The following is an 18,656-nucleotide window of genomic DNA, read 5'->3' as shown; positions in this document are numbered from 1 at the left end:
CCCCTCCCTGCTCAGCAGTCTGTGGCCACTGAGCATGCTCAGCTCTTTATTAGCCTCTTCTAGGTTTGGTTCTACCCCCACAACCATACTTTTTTGTGTACTTCAACAAACCTTAGGGGTACCCCAAGCCTGCTGACACCCTCTCCCTCCACATGGGTGATGCCATTTTAGCTGTGTAAGGCTCCATGCTCAGTGAACGAGCCTGTTAATAGCATCATATATCGTATTGGCCTGAATATAAGCCTCACTTATTTAAGCGACCTTACAATAATTGGCTTTTGCGATATCGCTGCTGAAACAGGCATACGGTAAAACGGAACAGGTGTGAGCGCCTGTGGAATTTTAAGGGAGCGGCTTATATTCGGGTACAGTAGTACCTCGGGTTAAGTACTTAATTCGTTCCGGAGGTCCGTTCTTAACCTGAAACTGTTCTTAACCTGAGGTACCACTTTAGCTAATGGGGCCTCCTGCTGCCACCGTAGCACGATTTCTGTTCTTATCCTGAAGCAAAGTTCTTAACCCGAGGTACTATTTCTGGGTTAGCGGAGTCTGTAACCTGAAGCGTATGTAACCCGAGGTACCACTGTATTGTCCTTACCCCCCCCCTTGAATTTTAAAGGTGCGGCTTATTTTCGGGCTATTATTGTTATTATTTATACCCCGCCCATCTGGCTGGGCTTCCCCAGCCACTCTGGGCAGCTTTCAACAAAATATTAAAATACAGTAACACATCAAACATTAAAAGCTTCCCTAAACAGGGCTGCCTTCAGATGTCTTCTAAAATACGGTATATATTAACTATTTCTATCCATGGTGAGCAGCCATGATGGTTGAGATTCAGTATCTCTCTTTCCAGAAACTGCAAGATGGGGAGAGTACCCTTGTCCTCAGGTCCTGTTTGCCTGTTTCCCTACGGGCATCTGGTCAGCAACTGTAAGAACAGGATGCTGGCCTGCATGAGCCACTGGCCTGATCCAGCACTTTCTTATGTTTTAAATCCCACAGGCTCGGAAGGGAATTTTATTGCCTGAGAGCTTTCCCCAAGTCCCATCAGGTTGGATGTTGCTGGGAGGAGGATGCTGGGCCAGGGAGGCCTCTCGATCGGATCCAGGAGGGAAGTTTTCGCATTCCTAACCTTAAGACGTATGCACGCCAGGGAAGGGGTGAGAAGAGGACAGAAACCCAGGGTTTGCACCACATCACTGTACCGTGGAAGTATGCGAGACCTTTCTAAATTTGTATCAACCGCATGAATTCATGGAATTTGGGACAGAGTCGCAAGGAGGGGTATGAAGAGGGCGGTGCCTCCGATTCCCTGCACACAATGTGGAACTCTGCCCAGACTTCAGCTTCGTGAGACCGACAGAGGCAGCACAGCCTAGCAGTTAACAGAGCAAGAGGCAAACAGGAATCCCCTTGGTTCCAATTGTGCTTAGCTAAATGGCCTGGTCCAAAAAGCCATCTCCAGACCTCAGTACCTTCTCTGCAATGCAAGTGTGCGAACCACGACCTCACTTTAAAGGGCTGGTGTTAAATGCTGCAGGATTGGGGAGGGAGAATCTCTCGTTTCAGTGACTCACTTTTCCAATCTTCAGTTCAAAGGACGGCTGCGTTCTGGTTCACTGATGGTTTTGGAAAGGAAGGATTCTGCCTTGAAAATGAACTGAATCAAACTCCCCCACTATCATGTGACAAAACTCGTGGGCATTCGAAAAGCGGAAAGCAGCCTTAAACTGGGAACAGACTACTGCTCCATCTAGCTCAGTACGGCCTACACTGACTGGCAGCAGCTCTCCAGGGCTTTGGGCAGGGGACATTCCCAGCCGTACCTGGAGACTGAACCCTGGATCTTCTGCATGCAAAGCAGATGCCCCACCAGTGAGCTAGGGCCGTTTGGTAAATGCAGAGCTCATGTAATCACAAGCTTACCTCTGAAGGCTTCCTCCAAATTTGCTCTCCTAGCAACCGATGTTTCCTCTCGGGCACCTGGGGGGGAAAAGCCATTTTGTTTGCTCAGGCTTTTAATGGGAGATAATTGTCCTGATTTCCAACAGGGACGCTCTTCTGCCGACAACTTAATTTGCCTGTTATTTTACTTTCCCTGTTTTGATTTGCTGGGGTGCCTCAGAGATCCATTTGAACAGAAAGGCTGGCTATAAATCTTCAGGGTAGGTTGTTTTGACGTTCTGAAGTGCTCTACTTGCACTGCCCTACATAAACCACATGCAATCTAAAAAACACACAAACTACTACTACAAAAGTGAGTTTGTGGCTGGTTCCCAATCCGCCCCCCCCCCGCCCAAAAACTCAAGTTTCTAGATCTTGTTGTTGCAAGCTTCAGCTAGACATGAGTGGAGAGGATTTGCTGTAAGATAAAAAAATAATACTGAGCTGCCCCTACCCATCAGGACTTCAGACCCTTCACAGCTCATGATCACAACGCAACAGGTGCTGTTTAGTTTAGCTATGCACATCTGCTTGAATTTTGACACTCTATAAAAGCCTTGGAATTCAGCTGCTGTTAACCTGCTGCTGGTTTTTCTTAGGGCGGAACTTGCTGCTGGAATACAGAGTATATGGAGGAAAGGGAAGGATGTTCAGCCTAGGGGAGAGCTCTGGAGAAGGGTGAGCTTTGCTCTGTTGCAGATAACCAGCCTTGCATGCAGGTGAGACCAGGTTCGATCCTCAGCCCCCAGGGCTTTCTTTTTTTTAAAAAAAAAAAGATAAAGATAAAAAGCACACCACACAGTTCCTAACAGAGAAGACAGAAGCCTTTGTAGAAACAGATACATTTAAGATCTTCTCGTGCTGAGAGAGCAGATGAAAAGCATGTACAGGAGCCCGACTTGAAGAACGATTATAAATAAAATTCAATCAAAAAAAGGAAGGGAAAAAGGGGGGGGGGAGAGAAGGAAAATAAACACAAAATCTCCAAAGTGTTTTTATAAATACAGATATTGTCATTCCTTACCGCGTGTCATCTGCACCGCCCCCCCTGCCCCCGCCTCCCCACTACAAGATCTCCTTTCCAAAGATATGGATCTATCCAGTTAGCTTCAACTATTCCATACCTATTTGCAGATAAAATTGATCAAAGCACATATTTACTGATTATCTAAGCTACATGGCTCATGGGTTTAATGCTCTCCGCTTTTGCTACCCCACCCTCGGCAACTACTTTAAATCATCCAGCAGAACCAGGAATCAAGTTATTTGGTGGGTGGGTGGTTTTAAAACCTACAAAAGGGGAATAAAAGCAGCAGCCTAGATTTGATTTGATTTTTTTTAAGAGGGGGAGAGAAAGGGGAAATATCACATTCTTAATACTCAGGAAGTCCCCCTTTATTCTGAGCCTGTGGCAAAGGTTTTTTTAAAAAAGGAACGAAGTGGGTTTTAGAAGTCTAAGAGCCTTTCAACCTCACCAATATTCCTTTGTTAAGTTGGAAATCGAGAAGCCTGTGACTTTATGAAGTGAGCCACGGCCGATTTGGAAAAGGCACTAGCATTTGCCTCTGGGCTGAGGCAAAAGGATTTGGGAAAGATTTGAGCGGGGGCCTCTCAAACCCAGCCATAAACCACATCTCAGCTATTATGTGACACGCTCTTTTTCTTTGACACGGGAAAAGATTCTGCAGTGCCAGAGCTAGGGGAACCTTTGGCCCTCCAGATATTGCTGAACTACAACTCCCATCAGCCCCAACCAGCATGGGGTGATTGGGGTTGTACTTCAGCAACACCTGGCGGGCCACAGGTCTCCCACATGTCTGTCACAGAGGAGGGCCCAGCAACTTTGGTCGCTTAACCATTGGCTCCCCAAGGCAATCAGGCCGGCGGCTGCAAACACCAGGGCTCCGACCACATGTGCCAAGGCCTTGGGAGCCAATCGCACCGAGCGGGCAGTGCTAAAATGCAACGAGCAATTAGCGTCACAACCACCTACAAAATCTGGAGGTCAGTGCTGCTCCTAGCTGTCTTATTAGAGGTGGAAGATGCACACGTCTGAATTCTCTCTCTCGCACACAAATAGAAACCCTCTGCCAGGTTGACATCCGTCCCATGCTAGGTTTTTCTACATGCAGGGTATCCTCAACATCCCCCCGTGGGAGAGCATCCACCAAAAGCCAACACCATCTCAACCTGTAGCCTGAAAAAGCCCAAACCACGAGAAGGTTCTTCCAAGTTGGTTAAGAAACAGCGTCTCTGGCAAAACCCAGAGGCCTCTGTGAGATTTGAAGCCAAGATAGGGTCATCTCCTAACCCAGCGGCTGAAGTCGGCTCATCCTCCCCACAAGATTTGGGGTTCAAGCAAGACGAAATTCCAAAAATCTGAGCAGAGAAGGAGCACCCCTCGATCTGCGTTTACAGGGCAAGTGAGTCACCACTGTGCCTCAACCCAAAGCAAAGCAAAAACCAGGCCCTTCAGGAAACCCACCTGTCGCCTGAGGGATCCCAACAAAGTCCTACTCTGAGCAGACCCACTGAAATGAATGGACCAAAAATCAGTTATGCCCGTTCATTTCAACTGCGTCGACTCTTTGAGTAGGGCCAATGCCGGAGGCAAATCCCCGTGACGTAGCTTGAGGGGGCTTTGCTCCCAACATGCTTGAGGTCAGCAGAAAGTCTTCCGAAATCTATGGGCTCTGCATTTTGGAGAGATGAATTCTAACTGAACAGCTACACCTGGTGGCCAATTGCGAGGGGGGGGGGAGAAAAAGCAACCGCAAAGCAACCCTAACATGATCACAGACTTAAACTGTACTTTTTTAACACAGCTGTTTCAGGGAGGATTTTTTTTAAAAAAGTAACAATTAAGCCTCCATTAAAAATGAAATAAGGACAGCAAACGACACCTGGAGGCGGACTGTTCAGACTGCTCAATCAACAATTTTTTTCAGCTGTGACTGGCAATAGTGAGAGCTTGTGCAGGTCAGGAGTAAATAACAGAAACCTTGCATTATTGTGACAAGAAGAAAAAAATGTACGTGCACGTAAAATGCACATCCCACTTCCATGAGGGGCCTGGACTAGCCATGATTGTGTGGGATGGCAGGAGGCAAAAAGCAAACCAGCTACCTCTCTTGGCACAACGAGGCTCTCATGGGGACGGCAGCGCAAGCAGTGCCTTGCTCCCCCTCGCTTCACTATCGTAATCTTTACTTTTTTAAAGAAAAACAGCCAAACGTGTCCCTTTTTAAAAAAACGATGAACGTCTTGGCCTAAGAGCAGACTGACATGCTCAACAGATGAGCACCAGCACGTGAAGCGATGGTATTTGGGGCTGGGCATTTGGGAGAGACGGGGAAGCAGCTCAACTATTCCTTTACCCTCCTCCACCCCCTCTATGTTTCCTCTACAAACCACTTCACACGACAGGAAGTTCTTAAGGTGTGACTGGCAGTCTAATGAGTCAAAAAAGACCAAAAGGTGGAAGGAGAGAATGCAGAGGTCAACTGGCAGATTTGGAGGGTTATGCAGCCTTCCCCTTCCCACCCTGGCGTGACATGGGGAACCCCCTGGTGTCTCCAAAATGTGCAAATCCAAGTGAATACTGAAAAAGAGCTGAAGGATTCCAGAACTGATTCTGAGGTAAGTAAAAACAACACAACAATGCCATTTTGCGGGGAGGGAGGAAGAGGTAGGCAGAAACCATTTTTCCTCTTGGCTAGCTAGTCTATTTTTTAAAAACAGGAATCCTACCTCACCTGTCCCGAGACACGACTCATTTCTTCTCCTCCTCTGCCCCAAGTTGCATTTGCTACAAATTTTTAAAGGTGAGTTGTTTTCCCCCCTTCCCCCATCCCCAAAACTAAACCCATGAGCCAAACTTTTGTTTTTACCTGTACATCGCGGTATTTATCCCAGAGTCGGGAATAAGATACCTAGGGAGTCCCATACGCTTTTGTTTTGTTTTCCTGCCGCTACCACTAATTTTGGTCTTGGAACCGGGAGGGGTGTAGGTGGATGGGTTGGAGGGAGGAAAAACAGCGCCTTCACTCCTGCGCTATGCTCCTCAGGACGTACTTCACCGTGTAGGCGAAGGCCGCAAAGCCGACTATAACAAACAAGTTCGCCAAAGCTCCGCCCAGGAGTCCATGGTTCCGATTGGCCTGCTGCAGGCCGGGGTGGTTGTTGGCAGCGGCCAATGGGATGTGACCGTTGAGGAGGGGCAGCCCGTTCTGGACGTGGTGGGCTTCCCCGTCGGGGACGACGTCCGGGAGCGGGAGGGTCAGGGGCCGGCTGTGGAGATCTTCTCGCGCCTTTTGTTTCTGCTTGATTTCCTGGTACAGGGAAAAACAGGGAAGGGAGATCAGCGAGGGGCAACGTCTGGGCTGGCGCTGACAAACCGATTTGTTTATTGCAGATACCAGACACTTGCCGCCCAAAGGTCTACAAGCAACTTGCGTTAAAGAGAAACATGTGCAGGTACATAATATCACCGGGGGCGGGGGAGAGGGAGGGACCGTATTATACGTTAATATTTAGTGTAACAACTTACATAAAAACAAAAGAACCACATTAGCCCTGTAAACTGTAGCAAACAACATCTGTAATGTTGGCACCAGTCTGTCTCGAGAGACAATGGAGTGCGCCTCTGGGGTGAAGTCAAACTGCTGTGTTAGCAGCGCTGCAGTAACCTCCTCAGGGTTCAAGCCTGGGCAGTATGCATTGTATGGAGGTCCTGGGCTGCCCAGACGACAAGACCCGCCTCTTGGCCTCACTGATGCAGTTCAAAGGAAAGCAGAGCAAATACATCTGGCACCAGCTTGGCTGCAGGAATTGTTGTTGTTGTTATTGTTAATTGAATTTATATACTGTCCTATACTTGGGGGTCTCAGGAAGAAGAAGAAGAGTCCCTTTAAGGAGTCTCAAAGCGGCTAACATTCTCCTTTCCCTTCCTCCCCCACAACAAACACTCTGTGAGGTGAGTGGGGCTGAGAGACTTCAGAGAAGTGTGACTAGCCCAAGGTCACCCAGCAGCTGCATGTGGAGGAGCGGAGACGCGAACCCGGTTCCCCAGATTACGAGACTACCGCTCTTAACCACTACACCACCACACTGGTGTAGGATTGTTCACAAAATAAAATCAAGACATAAAACCACAAAATAATTAAAAACAAAAACCCAAGAGCCAGCCCCCCTCAAAAAAAACCCAAAAACTTTTTTTTAAAAAGGGCATAGGATGTAAATCAGATCAACCAAAGGCCAGGTTAAAAAGGAAAGTTTTTGCCTGGCACCTAAGCGTGTACAATGAAGGTGCCAGGAGAACTTCCCTGGGGGGAGCATTCCACAGATGGTGAGCTACTGCAGAGAAGGCCCGTTCTCTCGAGGAGGAGGCACCAGGAGAAGGGCCTAAGAAGATGATCTCAGGGTCCAGGTAGGTTCATATGGAAAGAAGTACGGTGGTCCTGAGTTACCGGAAGGAGGCGTACAAGGCGCCAGTCAGTGTAGACTATACCGGGCTAGATGGACGCAGGTACTGAGCCAGTGTAAGGCAGCTTCCTAGGTCCCTCCTCCCCGCCTCTACGTGCAATAAAATTGATGCCATCAAGGTTGCCCAGAAAGGCCGTCTTATACTGGTTTAGATGCATTGGTCAATTTAGCTTGTCTGACACTGAATGGCACCTTGGGCAACAGGTCAGTCAGTGCAGACACGCCAAACTAAGATGAACCAGGAGCTCAGTGGCAGAGCATCTGCAATGCATACAGAAGGTCCCGGGTTCAATCCCCAATGGCATTTCCAGGTAGGGCTGGGGGGGGGGGGATAGACTCCAGCCTAAAATCCCAGTATAGACAATACTGAGCTGAATGGGTCTGACTTGGTATAAGGCAACTTCCTGTGTTCCTGTGATACTAGAGGTAACCCACAGCCAACCGTGACTATTGCACCGTGCACATTGATCCCGTTTTGCTAATACCAGTTTCCAAATGTTCGAGCTTACCTCCACCACGTCAGGGAATAATTCACAGAAGACTTTGTCTTTGACGTTAAATGCTAAACTCTGCGACGCAAGCTGCCTTTTCTGTTGAGAGACGGGGAACAAAAAGAAAAGGTGGGCATCAGTTTGGAGCCTGCATTTTTGCAAATGAAACAACTGAACCTTGGAGGACCTCTGCAGCATTCAGTTATTTATTTTTCATAGGCAGCTAGCAGATCCTGCCCTGGGAGGTTACTTACTGTGAACTCTGACGTTTCTATACTGCCCAGAGTGGGACCTTTTTCAACCATAAAACTAAGAAGGCCTGTTAAGATAGTCGAGACCGACCACGCTGGGTTCCACGTGTCTGGGTGGAAGTCGGTAATTGAAAGACATAACCTGCAAGGGAAAAGGTCAGTACAAAATTAGATAAAACTCCACTAATAATAATAATAATAATAATAATAATAATAATAATAATATATACCAAAGAGCATCAGGACTACATTTTTACCAAACCGCCTCCCTCCCACCACAAAAACCCCATTCAAAAACCCCATAAGAGAAAGAAATCATGTTCTGCGTCCCCACAACCAAAGAATCATGTGAACTATAGGTTGTTAAAGTTGCTGGGAATTGTAGCAGTAAACTACAGTTCCCAGGATTATTGGGGGCGGGACATGGTTTAAATGTATGGCACAAGGTATGTATATTGGTAATGAGACAACAAGGTATATATACCTCAAGATAGGTATCTGAGACAATAAGAACAGTCCTGATTAGGAAGCAAGCGTGAAACTGTAGCTCAGTCATCAGCACCCCAGTGCAGCGCTATCAATTCACTGGCTATTTTGCCTCTTTCAAATACAGCAGATCCTCCAAAAAGTACTTTCAAGGTTGGATTAGGATATTAACAAAATATCTATTTACACTTATTCCAGATTTGGCAAAGACCTCCCTACACGTGAGAGAAAATTCTATCCATTCTCTTGCATCTTTATCTCTCTCTCTCTCTCCTTTTCCCTGTTTATGATGGTGTCCTTGAGCACCAATAACGTCAGCTAGCGCTGACGAGTTCTTTATAAATGCTTTGTTTATCACTCCAAAGAAACAAGTTTGCTGGCCTCTGCTGTATATTAAGCCAAAATCTTCCCACAGGGTTGAGCAAATTCCCAAGCTCTTTATACAGCGTGAGCTTTCTAGGAGGTGAAGAGTCTTAAAACGGGCTTGAGAGTGTGGAAGCTGGCCGCTCCCAGTCGGTTTTAGAAGGACTTGATAAAGGTTACTTTGTCTCATTGAGACAGCTTAAAATGTACTAGAAAAGAGAGCTCACATGTGGTCCCATTGCCATCTTATCTGTTTCAATCTACTCTTGCCTCTGGCCCTGCCCATCATTGGCAAATGCACACACTCACACCCAGAAGTTGCCTAGAAGGGAAAGCTATAACTCGCCCCCCCCCAACTGGATTACTGCAATGTGCTCTATGTGGGGCTGCCCTTGAAGATGGTGCTGAAGCTCCAACTGGGCTAAAATGTAGTAGCCAGCTTCCTGGCTGTGGTTCCATTTAGATTGCATATAATTCTTGAAGATGCAAAGCTTCAGCCTGGCCTCTGACACCTGAGATGCTTGTGATTTGCTTTAAACTGTTCTTAAAGTCATATTTAAAATTGTTTGCAACCCACACTCTGGGAACTTAAAGAGTGGAAGGAAGGAAATTAAATTAAATTAAATATACTAAGGCCCTTGGGCTGAAAAATATTCCTTGCATCTTGTTTAACAGCAGAGCATGTGCTTTCTACGCAGGAGGGCTCATTTGCCACATAAATGGATCCCAGGTTAACAAAGCTGAGAATCGCCTAGACTAGAGGAGTTTGGTCAGCCAGAGCAGACAATGTCTAGGTGCAGATAGGCCTAGAGGCTGTCTCTGCAAAAGCTAGCTTCCTGTGCTGATGAGACAAAAGGGGGAGGGGAACCCCTTGGCAAAGAGATCTGTGGACCAGCTTAGATCCAACATATCAGAGTGAGGTGAGGTGGGGGGAACAGTATTGAGGGCTGACTTTGCCCCCTCCCACCCCTCACCCAGCATTGGATTTTAGAATCCAGTTTTCTAGAAGGCACTGCTCGGCTTTGAAGTCATTGGCTCTAACAGTAGGGATGGGCAGACATTAAAGGCAGCTACTTACCTTGTATTGCATTTAAATCTTCCATTCGGTGTTATCATATAAATACTAGGAGGTTTGAAAGGAAATTCTCTGGGGAAGATCAGTTTCCCGTGATAATAGCCACCTAAAGTGTCGGAAAGGAAATAAAAACAACCCTTATTCAATTAGCAGCGAAGGTGGGGAGGTTCAGGTTTGCTCAAAATCAGCCTGGCAGATGCACTGAACACCCGATGGCAATTCAAACACACACATCCTATTTAAAACCACTGCTACCACATACACCCACCCCACAAAAAAAACTACAAATGGCTGTCAACGGCAATCAAACTGGTCACGTCAAATACGAAGCAGGCCTGAGGCCACCAAAAAGAGAGATACAGCTTTATGGGCTGTGGGAGCCTCTAAAAAACTTATCTAGCCAGGGTAGTAAGAAGCGTCTGTAGGAAAAGGGAGGGATCGGGCTCCCTACCAGCTCTGATGAAAAGACGAGCACCTTTGGCCTCTTCCTCCCCAAATCTTTCCATTCCAGCCAAGTTAGCTCACTGCAAGAACTAAGGACGGGTGCCCACGTTTGCTTTACCCCTCTCTTGTCCTTTCGTGTCGTATTTTTTAGGACTGCGGGTCAGAGGACAGGGAATGTCTTACTGGTATTTGTAAGCCACTCTGGGAGGCTGGGGGGGGGGGGGGGGTTGAAGTAAACAAGCCTTCCTCAAAATGCTCTGACAACACCAACAATATGTGCTTTAGATCTGTCATTGCTGGTGGTACTTGGTGACTTCCCCATTCTATATCTAAACCATTCTATATCTAAACCATTTATATACAGTGGTACCTCGGGTTAAGTACTTAATTCGTTCCAGAGGTCCGTTCTTAACCTGAAACTGTTCTTAACCTGAAGCACCACTTTAGCTAATGGGGCCTCCTGCTGCCGCCACACCACCGGAGAACTATTTCTGTTCTCATCCTGAAGCAAAGTTCTTAACCTGAGCTACTATTTCTGGGTTAGCGGAGTCTGTAACCTGAAGAGTATGTAACCTGAAGCGTATGTAACCCGAGGTACCACTTTAAGTGGTTTAGATATAGAAGGGGGAAGTCACCAAGTACCACCAGCAACAACACAGATCTAAAGCACATATTGTTGGTGTTGTTAGAGCATTTTGAGGAAGGCTTGTTTACTTCATAGTCTAGCTTTATTTTTATCTGGCGCTTCAAACGGTAGCTGCGATTTACCTTCGTACGGCGTCAACTCCGGTCCCCGTACAACATAGTGCCTAAGGGAGAAAGGGAGAGCTTTTATTGCACAGTTTCCAAGGAAGGGGGATAGGGAAGTGGGAGAGAGAAAGGGAAAGAAGTAAGTTACGTATTACATCCCCACTTCAAAAAGCAGGTTTGCTATAGGAAGCCCTGCAGGAACGCTGTATGGTTTCATGATGTGAGGTAGAAGAATCATCGCATGTCCAGAAACACTTACAAGTGGATGCGATTTCAGTTACATTTGGGGCATCACAGAGCAATGTTGGCAATGATTCATTTGATAAAGAGAACAGATCCTAGGCTTGCGATTAGTTTTCTCCGGGTGACACCTCTCATCATGTTATGTGCATTTACACACACACCACACCAGTGTGGTTTAGTGGTCAAGAGTGCTAGGTTGAGGCCTGGGAGACCAGGCTTCAAACCCCCACTTGGCCAGGAAGTGACCTTCAGCCAGTGACTGCCTCATAGCAGCACCTACCCTACAGGTTGTTGTGGGGATTAATGGGGAAGACCAGTTGTGCCACACTGAGAAATGTGGAAGAAAGGTGAGATATAAATGCAGTAAGTAAGTTCTGAGTGCAGGCAACAACTGTTTTAGGTGCGCCCAACTGACATGCAACTATGCATGTGTGCAACCCTGGAAATGGCCAGAATAGGGGGTGGAGCAGGGTTGCATGCGCTCCACTGCCATGTGTGGGGGTCAGGAATACAATCCCTGTGCAAGACGGTCATTGCCTGTAGATATACATGGAATGTCTCCTTAAAGGTCAATAGGCTTCTGTGTTTGTCGGATGATTCCATCAAGCACGCTTTCACCATAAATAAAGAAGAGGGCCGTATCCAATGAAATCCTACGCAGAGTCTACCCAAGTTATCTGGGCCCATCCATTTCAATGGGTCTACTCCACGTAGGACCAACATTGATGACAACCCAAAAGGCTGTGACCCCTGCCCAGTTGGCTCCCGTTCCTTACCATTCAAGGATATTTGACGGTAGAGGTTCAGCACATATATAAGGCACTGGGTCTTTTTTAATTCGCAGGTAGTCCTGTTTGAGTCTCTGGGTAGCTGTCGTGGGTGCTCGCTTATTACTATTGCTGCTCATCTGCCGATAAAGAGGGGGGGGGAGAGGGAAAATACACTTATTTATTTATTTCCAACATTTTAAACTTCCCTTTCAGCCAAAGAGGCTTTCAGAGCAGCTTACAAAAATCATTACTAAAGACAGTTTCCCTGCTCTCAGGACTCACAATGTAAAAAGACACAGCACACGAGGAAAATGGGGGGGAGGGAGGAGGAAAAGGCAACGCTCAAGCGCAAGTTCTTCAAACTGCAGTAGTAGAGCTGGTGCCAATGTCGAGACCAGGAAGGACAACACAGTTCCTGTCTCACCAAACTTATATATACACACACCCAAGTTTGTTTGTGTTGCCAGGGCAGACAGCAGCCAATGGCAAGAAGATCAACAGCGCCAGCAAGAAGGCTTTCTACCACATGCAATGCTTCTATTACCCACTGCCAAACCAGGAGCAACAGCTGCCAATCTAATGGTCCGGAACCCTGCAACTGCAGGAGAGCAGAAAGCGGAAGGGCAGTGCCAAGCTAATCAGAACTTTGACTGGTGTCCCTCAATTTTGCCCACCTTTCTGGCACCTGCAGAACATCAACCTTCACTAACAAGTCCCAGCTGCCTACAAGAGCCTTTGCAAAAGCCCTCAAAGGATTAACAAGGACACATTTCCCCTGTCTGTCTCTCAACAAAGGTCACCATACATACAGGGTGACCAGAGCAGTTTCTGTGTCAAAACCAGGCCTAAACCCCAATTGAAATGGATGTAGAAAATCATTTTCCTGCAGTAGCACCTCAATCTGGTCCATGTAAACCCACTAAAGAACTTTGCCCAAGAAGAAGAGATTGGCAGCTGGGCAGTAGTTAGACTTTCCAAATGCAGGAAGTTTCTTAAGTTGTTTTCTCATTTTTTCTGTTCATTTGCCTTCACTTTATACTCTGGGTAGGGGAGCAGCTTCTGGACTCAGAGAAAGGAGTGGAGGGATGGGGAGAAGAAGCTCAACGTTTTCTTGTGCAATATTGGTTATCGAAGGTCAAACTGATAAAAGTTCCCTTTAAGCACACCACACTCAAACAATATATTCTAAGAAAACTCTCAGGGCTTTGACTGCTTGATCCAGCAGCACGAGGAAGGTGGGGGGGGGGGGTTTAGGAACAGCCTGGCTTGTCCCACAGAAGTTCAAGGACTATTTTTTTAGGAAAAGGAGGGGTGAATGGGAGCACAATAAGCTTTCTGAACTTTGTGAGAAACCACCGACCAAAGTTTGGGGGGTGGGGAGGAGAAACGTCTCTGTAGAGCAGAGTCAAAACCTGCTTTATTCTGGAATTAAATTTATCAGGAGATTAAAGATTATTAAAACGTACATTCAAATTTCTCCTCAGTTATTCCCTTACTAAACGCACAGACAGGCATGATGAAAAGATGCAGCCAAAAGGAAATTCTGGCATGGATGTGGGCAGCAGCATCTGTATAGAACAACAGTGGAAATCGTTTTAAAATCTGAGTATATCCTTATGGTGTAAAAATCTCTGGAACCTAGTTACTGCAGACAAACACACACATATGTTATGGGTCCCAAAGGGACAGAAAGATCACTTCTGCTCAATATGGTGGGATTTTATTTCAAATAGTTTAGTTTCAGATTTACAGGTACCTCCCCCCACCATGCCGTCTAGATGAATATGGATTTCATGGTTCCAAATTGGGTGTTATTATTTAATATGTTTAGGCTTTATACGCCCTGCATTTAGTTGGATATACAGTGGTACCTCGGGTTAAGTACTTAATTCGTTCCGGGGGTCCGTTTTTAACCTGAAACTGTTCTTAACTTGAAGCACCACTTTAGCTAATGGGGCCTCCTGCTGCCGCTGCACCGCCGAAGAACAATGTCTGTTCTCATCCTGAAGCAACGTTCTTAACCTGAAGCACTATTTCTGGGTTAGCAGAGTCTGTAACCTGAAGCATATGTAACCTGAGGTACCACTGTATTACTGAATTTTTGTTACTGTTTACCTGTCCGTGTGGGTCCATAATAAACTGAAAACAAAAAACCCTAAACTGGCTAGCAGTTACTAGACAACTTAACTGTTGTTAATAAGGCTGCATACCTGCCATTTCTCCCCATCACCACAAAAAAGGAACTTGGGAATCGTAGTTTAACCCATCACACAGCTGCAATTCCTATCACCCTTAAACTACAGTTCCCAGGATTTTTCCAGGGGGCATGCTTTAACATATGGCATGTACATGGCCTAAGAGTCAGCTATTCCAATTGATGGCTGCCCTTCCACATCCAGAAACTCTTCAAAGGCAACCTCTTAACCTTCATCCGTGCCAAAGATCCCAGACATTTGGCAGGACAGCTCTTTGTTCAACGGCAGTGCACCTCTGAAGACCACACATTGGGGTCAAGGAGTGAGAGAACATTTTGGCCTTCGTATCTTGCTGTGCGTGCATCCCAGAGTCATGTGGGCTGTACAGGCTGCTGGACTTTATGGGCCTTTGGTTTGATCGAGTCGGGCAGCTGATTTGCTGGGATTAAAAACTTCAGGTGCAAAGGAAGTGAGACCAAGTGGCAGAGTGACAAACAACACAGAAGGCTGCCTCTTTTAAGATTCAGTCATTTGAATGGCCACTCTGGAATGTGATGACTAGACAGGCTGGTCAGATGCACCAAGGATGTTATTATGAAAGGATCTAATAAATTTGTTTGGAACTAGTGCCAAACACCAGCAATCATCCATGAGAGCCGAGGCCAGAACCTCCATGGTCAGAGGCAGTTTACCTCAGGGACGGCATGTCCCATTTCACCGCTTGAGGTCAAATGGGAAGTGCCACCCTGCTCTGCTGCACCGCCCCCAGACTGCTCGCCATGCCACCTCTGCCACCGGCACAGAAGCACCGCTGGCACCGACGCCAATTTATGACAAGCTATTGCAAGATTTCGGTGAGATCTCACTGGAAATTGGCTAGGTATCTATCGAAGTAGCTGCGAGAGAGTGGTACATCTCACTACACGACCAGAGCTGCAGGTTACCAGCTCTTTAAAGCTGGATGACCTACACCGTGCCCAATTCTCAACTGAAAAATGTAACATTAATGCATCATACACTGAGAAGTGCACCCAGTCGCATGTTTAACTTATGGGACTCACTGCTGCAAGATGTGGCAACAACCACTGGCTTGGATTGCTTTAAAAGGGGATGAGACAAATTCAGGAGGATAAGGCTTTCAATGGCAACTAGCTGTGGTTACTATATGTCACCTCCAGGGTCAGAGGCAGAAGAATACATCTGAACAGCTGTCTGTGGTGAACAACATGGAGAAAAGGGCTTCGGATGCTGATTCTCAGAGGCAGCTGGTTGGCCACTGTGAGAAATTGGGTGCTGGACTGGATGGAAATTAGATCTTCTGAAGAAGTAATACAAAAGTTCTGATGGAAGTGGAGGTGTAGAGAGATACAGTAGTTTTGATGGGGTTTTTTAAACGATAGACAAAATCACCTAGATTTGTCAATGGCTACCAATCATGATTGCTATACAGAACCCCCCAAAAACATAGGAAGCTACGTTATGCCAGATCAGCTCACTGATCTGTCTAGCTCAGTACAGTCTACACTGGCAGTAGCTCCTCAGGGTTCCAAATAAGGCCTTTGCCAGAACTACTTGAAGGCTCTAGAGGCTGAACAGGGGATCTTCTGTATGTAACTCATTAGCTCTACTACTGAGCTCTGCATGGCCCTTCCATTTAGTCAGAGAAAGCTGCCTTAGCTAAATGGCACAATGGCCTAGGGTAAGTACTCTGAGGATCACTGCAGATTGTGACAGCAGCCACGAAATTAAAAGACGCCTTCTTCTTGGGAGAAGGGCAATGACAGGCCTAGACAGCATCTTGAGAAATAGAGACGTCACCTTGCCAACAAAGGTCCGTATAGTTAAAGCCATGGTTTTCCCAGTAGTGATGTATGGAAGTGAGAGCTGGACCATAAAGAAGGCTGATCGCCGAAGAATTGATGCTTTTGAATTATGGTGCTGGAGAAGACTCTTGAGAGTCCCATGGACTGCAAGAAGATCAAACGCATCCATTCTTAAGGAAATCAGCCCTGAGTGCTCACTGGAAGGACAGATCGTGAAGCTGAGGCTCCAGTACTTTGGCCACCTCATGAGAAGAGAAGACTCCCTGGAGAAGACACTGATGCTGGGAAAGATGGAGGGCACAAGGAGAAGGGGGTGACAGAGGACGAGATGGTTGGATAGTGTTTTCGAGGTTACCAGCATGAGTTTGACCAAACTGCGGGAGGCAATGGAAGACAGAGGTGCCTGGCGTGCTCTGGTCCATGGGGTCACGAAGAGTCGGACACAATTAAACGACTAAACAACAACAACAAGTACTCTGAGTAGCAACGGCTCTCAAGGAACCAGAAGCAGTCTACAGAAGCTCTCAATTACCAGTTCCTGAGGAGTAAACAACATAAAGAAAACATTGCTCTCATGCCTTGCTTATTGGCTATCCAGGGGCATCTAGCTGAACACTGCCAGAAACAGAAAACTGAGCCGGGCAGAACTTTTGGTGTCTCTTCTTGGCCATGATACACAGGAACAGAGCAGAACATCTGTGTACAGAGATAGAAGATCTCTAAACATTGAGTTGTATCCAAGAGCAGGCCCATTAAAATCAATGGACCTCAGTTTGGCATGCCCATTAATTTCAATGGGTCAACTCCAACTAGGATTAACACTGGACAGAAGCCGTAGCTTCTAGAGCTCATTCCACAGGGGAGGGCTGTTGCAAACATGCCCTGTTTGTTTATTAGGTTTTAACCCACTTTTTAAGCAAATCTCCTCACAGAGCAGCAAGCTTAACATACAGCTAACAATACAAGTGTTTAAAAGTTTTTAAAAGTATTACCAAAGATTAGGAGTTAGCGAGCACATTTTAAAAGTCCAAGCCCAGAATCAAAAAATGCAACAGGTAGTATTCAGTGTTGGTCCTGCTCTGAGCAGACTCACTGAAATTAATAGGCTTGATAAACATGGGTTGGTTAACCAAATGGACCTACTCCAAGTAAACCTAAGTTATATACATAGCCCAATGGGTTACAGCAACCAACTAAGTTCTACTTAAGACGCGTCGAAATCAATGAATCTCTGGTCATTGGTGTCCATTGGTTTTTATGGACCTACTCTGAGAAGGACAAACGCCGGCGACAATCTGTAATATAAACAGAAACTTAACTGCAGCGCACCTTGTCCCCAAGCCCTGTAGAAGAGTGAGGTTGTGGGCTCCCCACAGACCCCTGACCGGTATACTGCTGCCAGTCAGTGCAGGCAATACTGAGCTACATGGGCCAAGGGTCGGACTCGGTGTAAACAGAGCTTCCCGTATCCCTATCTCGGGGGCCGAGCTCCTGCCCCGCGCTCCGAAAGCCCTAGGTTCAATCCCCGGCGGCGTCTCCAGGTAAGGTCCTCCGAACCCTTGGAGAGCTGCTGCCAGCCAGTGCAGGCGACAGTGGTTTCCAACGGAGTCACCCCAAAGGGAGAGGGGGTTCGGAGGCTCCCCATAAGCGCCGGCCTAGGAGGGATGCGGGCCTTTTGTTCGGACACGGCCATTCGGCTTCCCAGGCCAGAAGCTGCACCCCATAATAACAAAATAACATTCTCCCCCCACAAACCCGCTCTTCCTTCCTCGGCCTGCCTGGCTCCTTCTTTCCTCCTCCCTCCACTCCTCCTTTCCTCCACTCACCTCTCCCTGCTGGGCTCAGGGCCCCCCTGCGCGGCCTCGGGGCGGGGGAAAGGGGGAAGGAGGGGAGCCGGAGCCGGAGTCGGCCTCTCAGTCTGGGCGTCTCGCTGGGTCCCTCAAGCGCTCTTCCCGCCGCCGCCGCGACCCTCCAAGATGGCTGCCCAAGGCAGGCGCCGAGTAAAGAACGGCTTCCCGTTTTCCCCCCACCCACTTCCGGTTCCTGCGGAGGATGAAAAGGAGAGGAGCACATCCCGGAAACGACGCTCTGGGCCGCGGCTGGATACGGGGGATTTGGAAGGGAAATGTACCATAGAGAAAGGTGTGGGTTTTTTCTTTACGTCACTTCCTGTGCAGAACGGAACCGATGTCATCACCATTGTAACCCCTCGCAAGATTGTATAGGAGTGGGTTTGCCAAGAGAGTTTACAGAAGGCCTATGGGCAATAGAGATAGTAAAGTGTAGAGTGACCTACGACTCCTTACATCCTTTTTTTAAATTTAGGATTCTCCA

General features: G+C 47.2%; 2 protein-coding genes across 2 annotated transcripts in view; both read right to left on the bottom strand.

The window, feature by feature from the left end:
- C1QTNF12 (C1q and TNF related 12) overlaps positions 1–2,209 on the bottom strand; it is a 51,109-nt gene extending 48,900 nt beyond the window's left edge. Inside the window, exon 1 of the mRNA XM_077931356.1 lies at positions 1,930–2,209. Within this exon, the coding sequence (XP_077787482.1) occupies positions 1,930–2,004 (75 nt within the window). The 5' untranslated portion in view covers positions 2,005–2,209. The remainder of the gene's footprint in view (positions 1–1,929) is intronic.
- A 563-nt stretch (positions 2,210–2,772) lies between these two features.
- Positions 2,773–18,325, bottom strand: UBE2J2 (ubiquitin conjugating enzyme E2 J2). Its single transcript, XM_077931357.1, has 7 exons — positions 18,149–18,325; positions 12,311–12,441; positions 11,310–11,350; positions 10,101–10,203; positions 8,177–8,315; positions 7,941–8,021; positions 2,773–6,278 (listed from the first exon to the last, which is right to left on the bottom strand). The coding sequence occupies exons 2-7, from the start codon at positions 12,439–12,441 to the stop codon at positions 5,991–5,993; spliced, it is 783 nt and encodes a 260-aa protein (XP_077787483.1). The 5' UTR covers positions 18,149–18,325; the 3' UTR covers positions 2,773–5,990.
- Positions 18,326–18,656: the final 331 nt, after the last annotated feature.

The sequence above is a fragment of the Podarcis muralis genome, chromosome 7 (assembly GCF_964188315.1).
Source record: "Podarcis muralis chromosome 7, rPodMur119.hap1.1, whole genome shotgun sequence".
In the NCBI taxonomy this organism is placed as follows: Eukaryota; Metazoa; Chordata; class Lepidosauria; order Squamata; family Lacertidae; genus Podarcis; species Podarcis muralis.
Note: the sequence above shows the minus strand (reverse complement) of the source record. Positions and strands in the feature narration are given on the sequence as shown.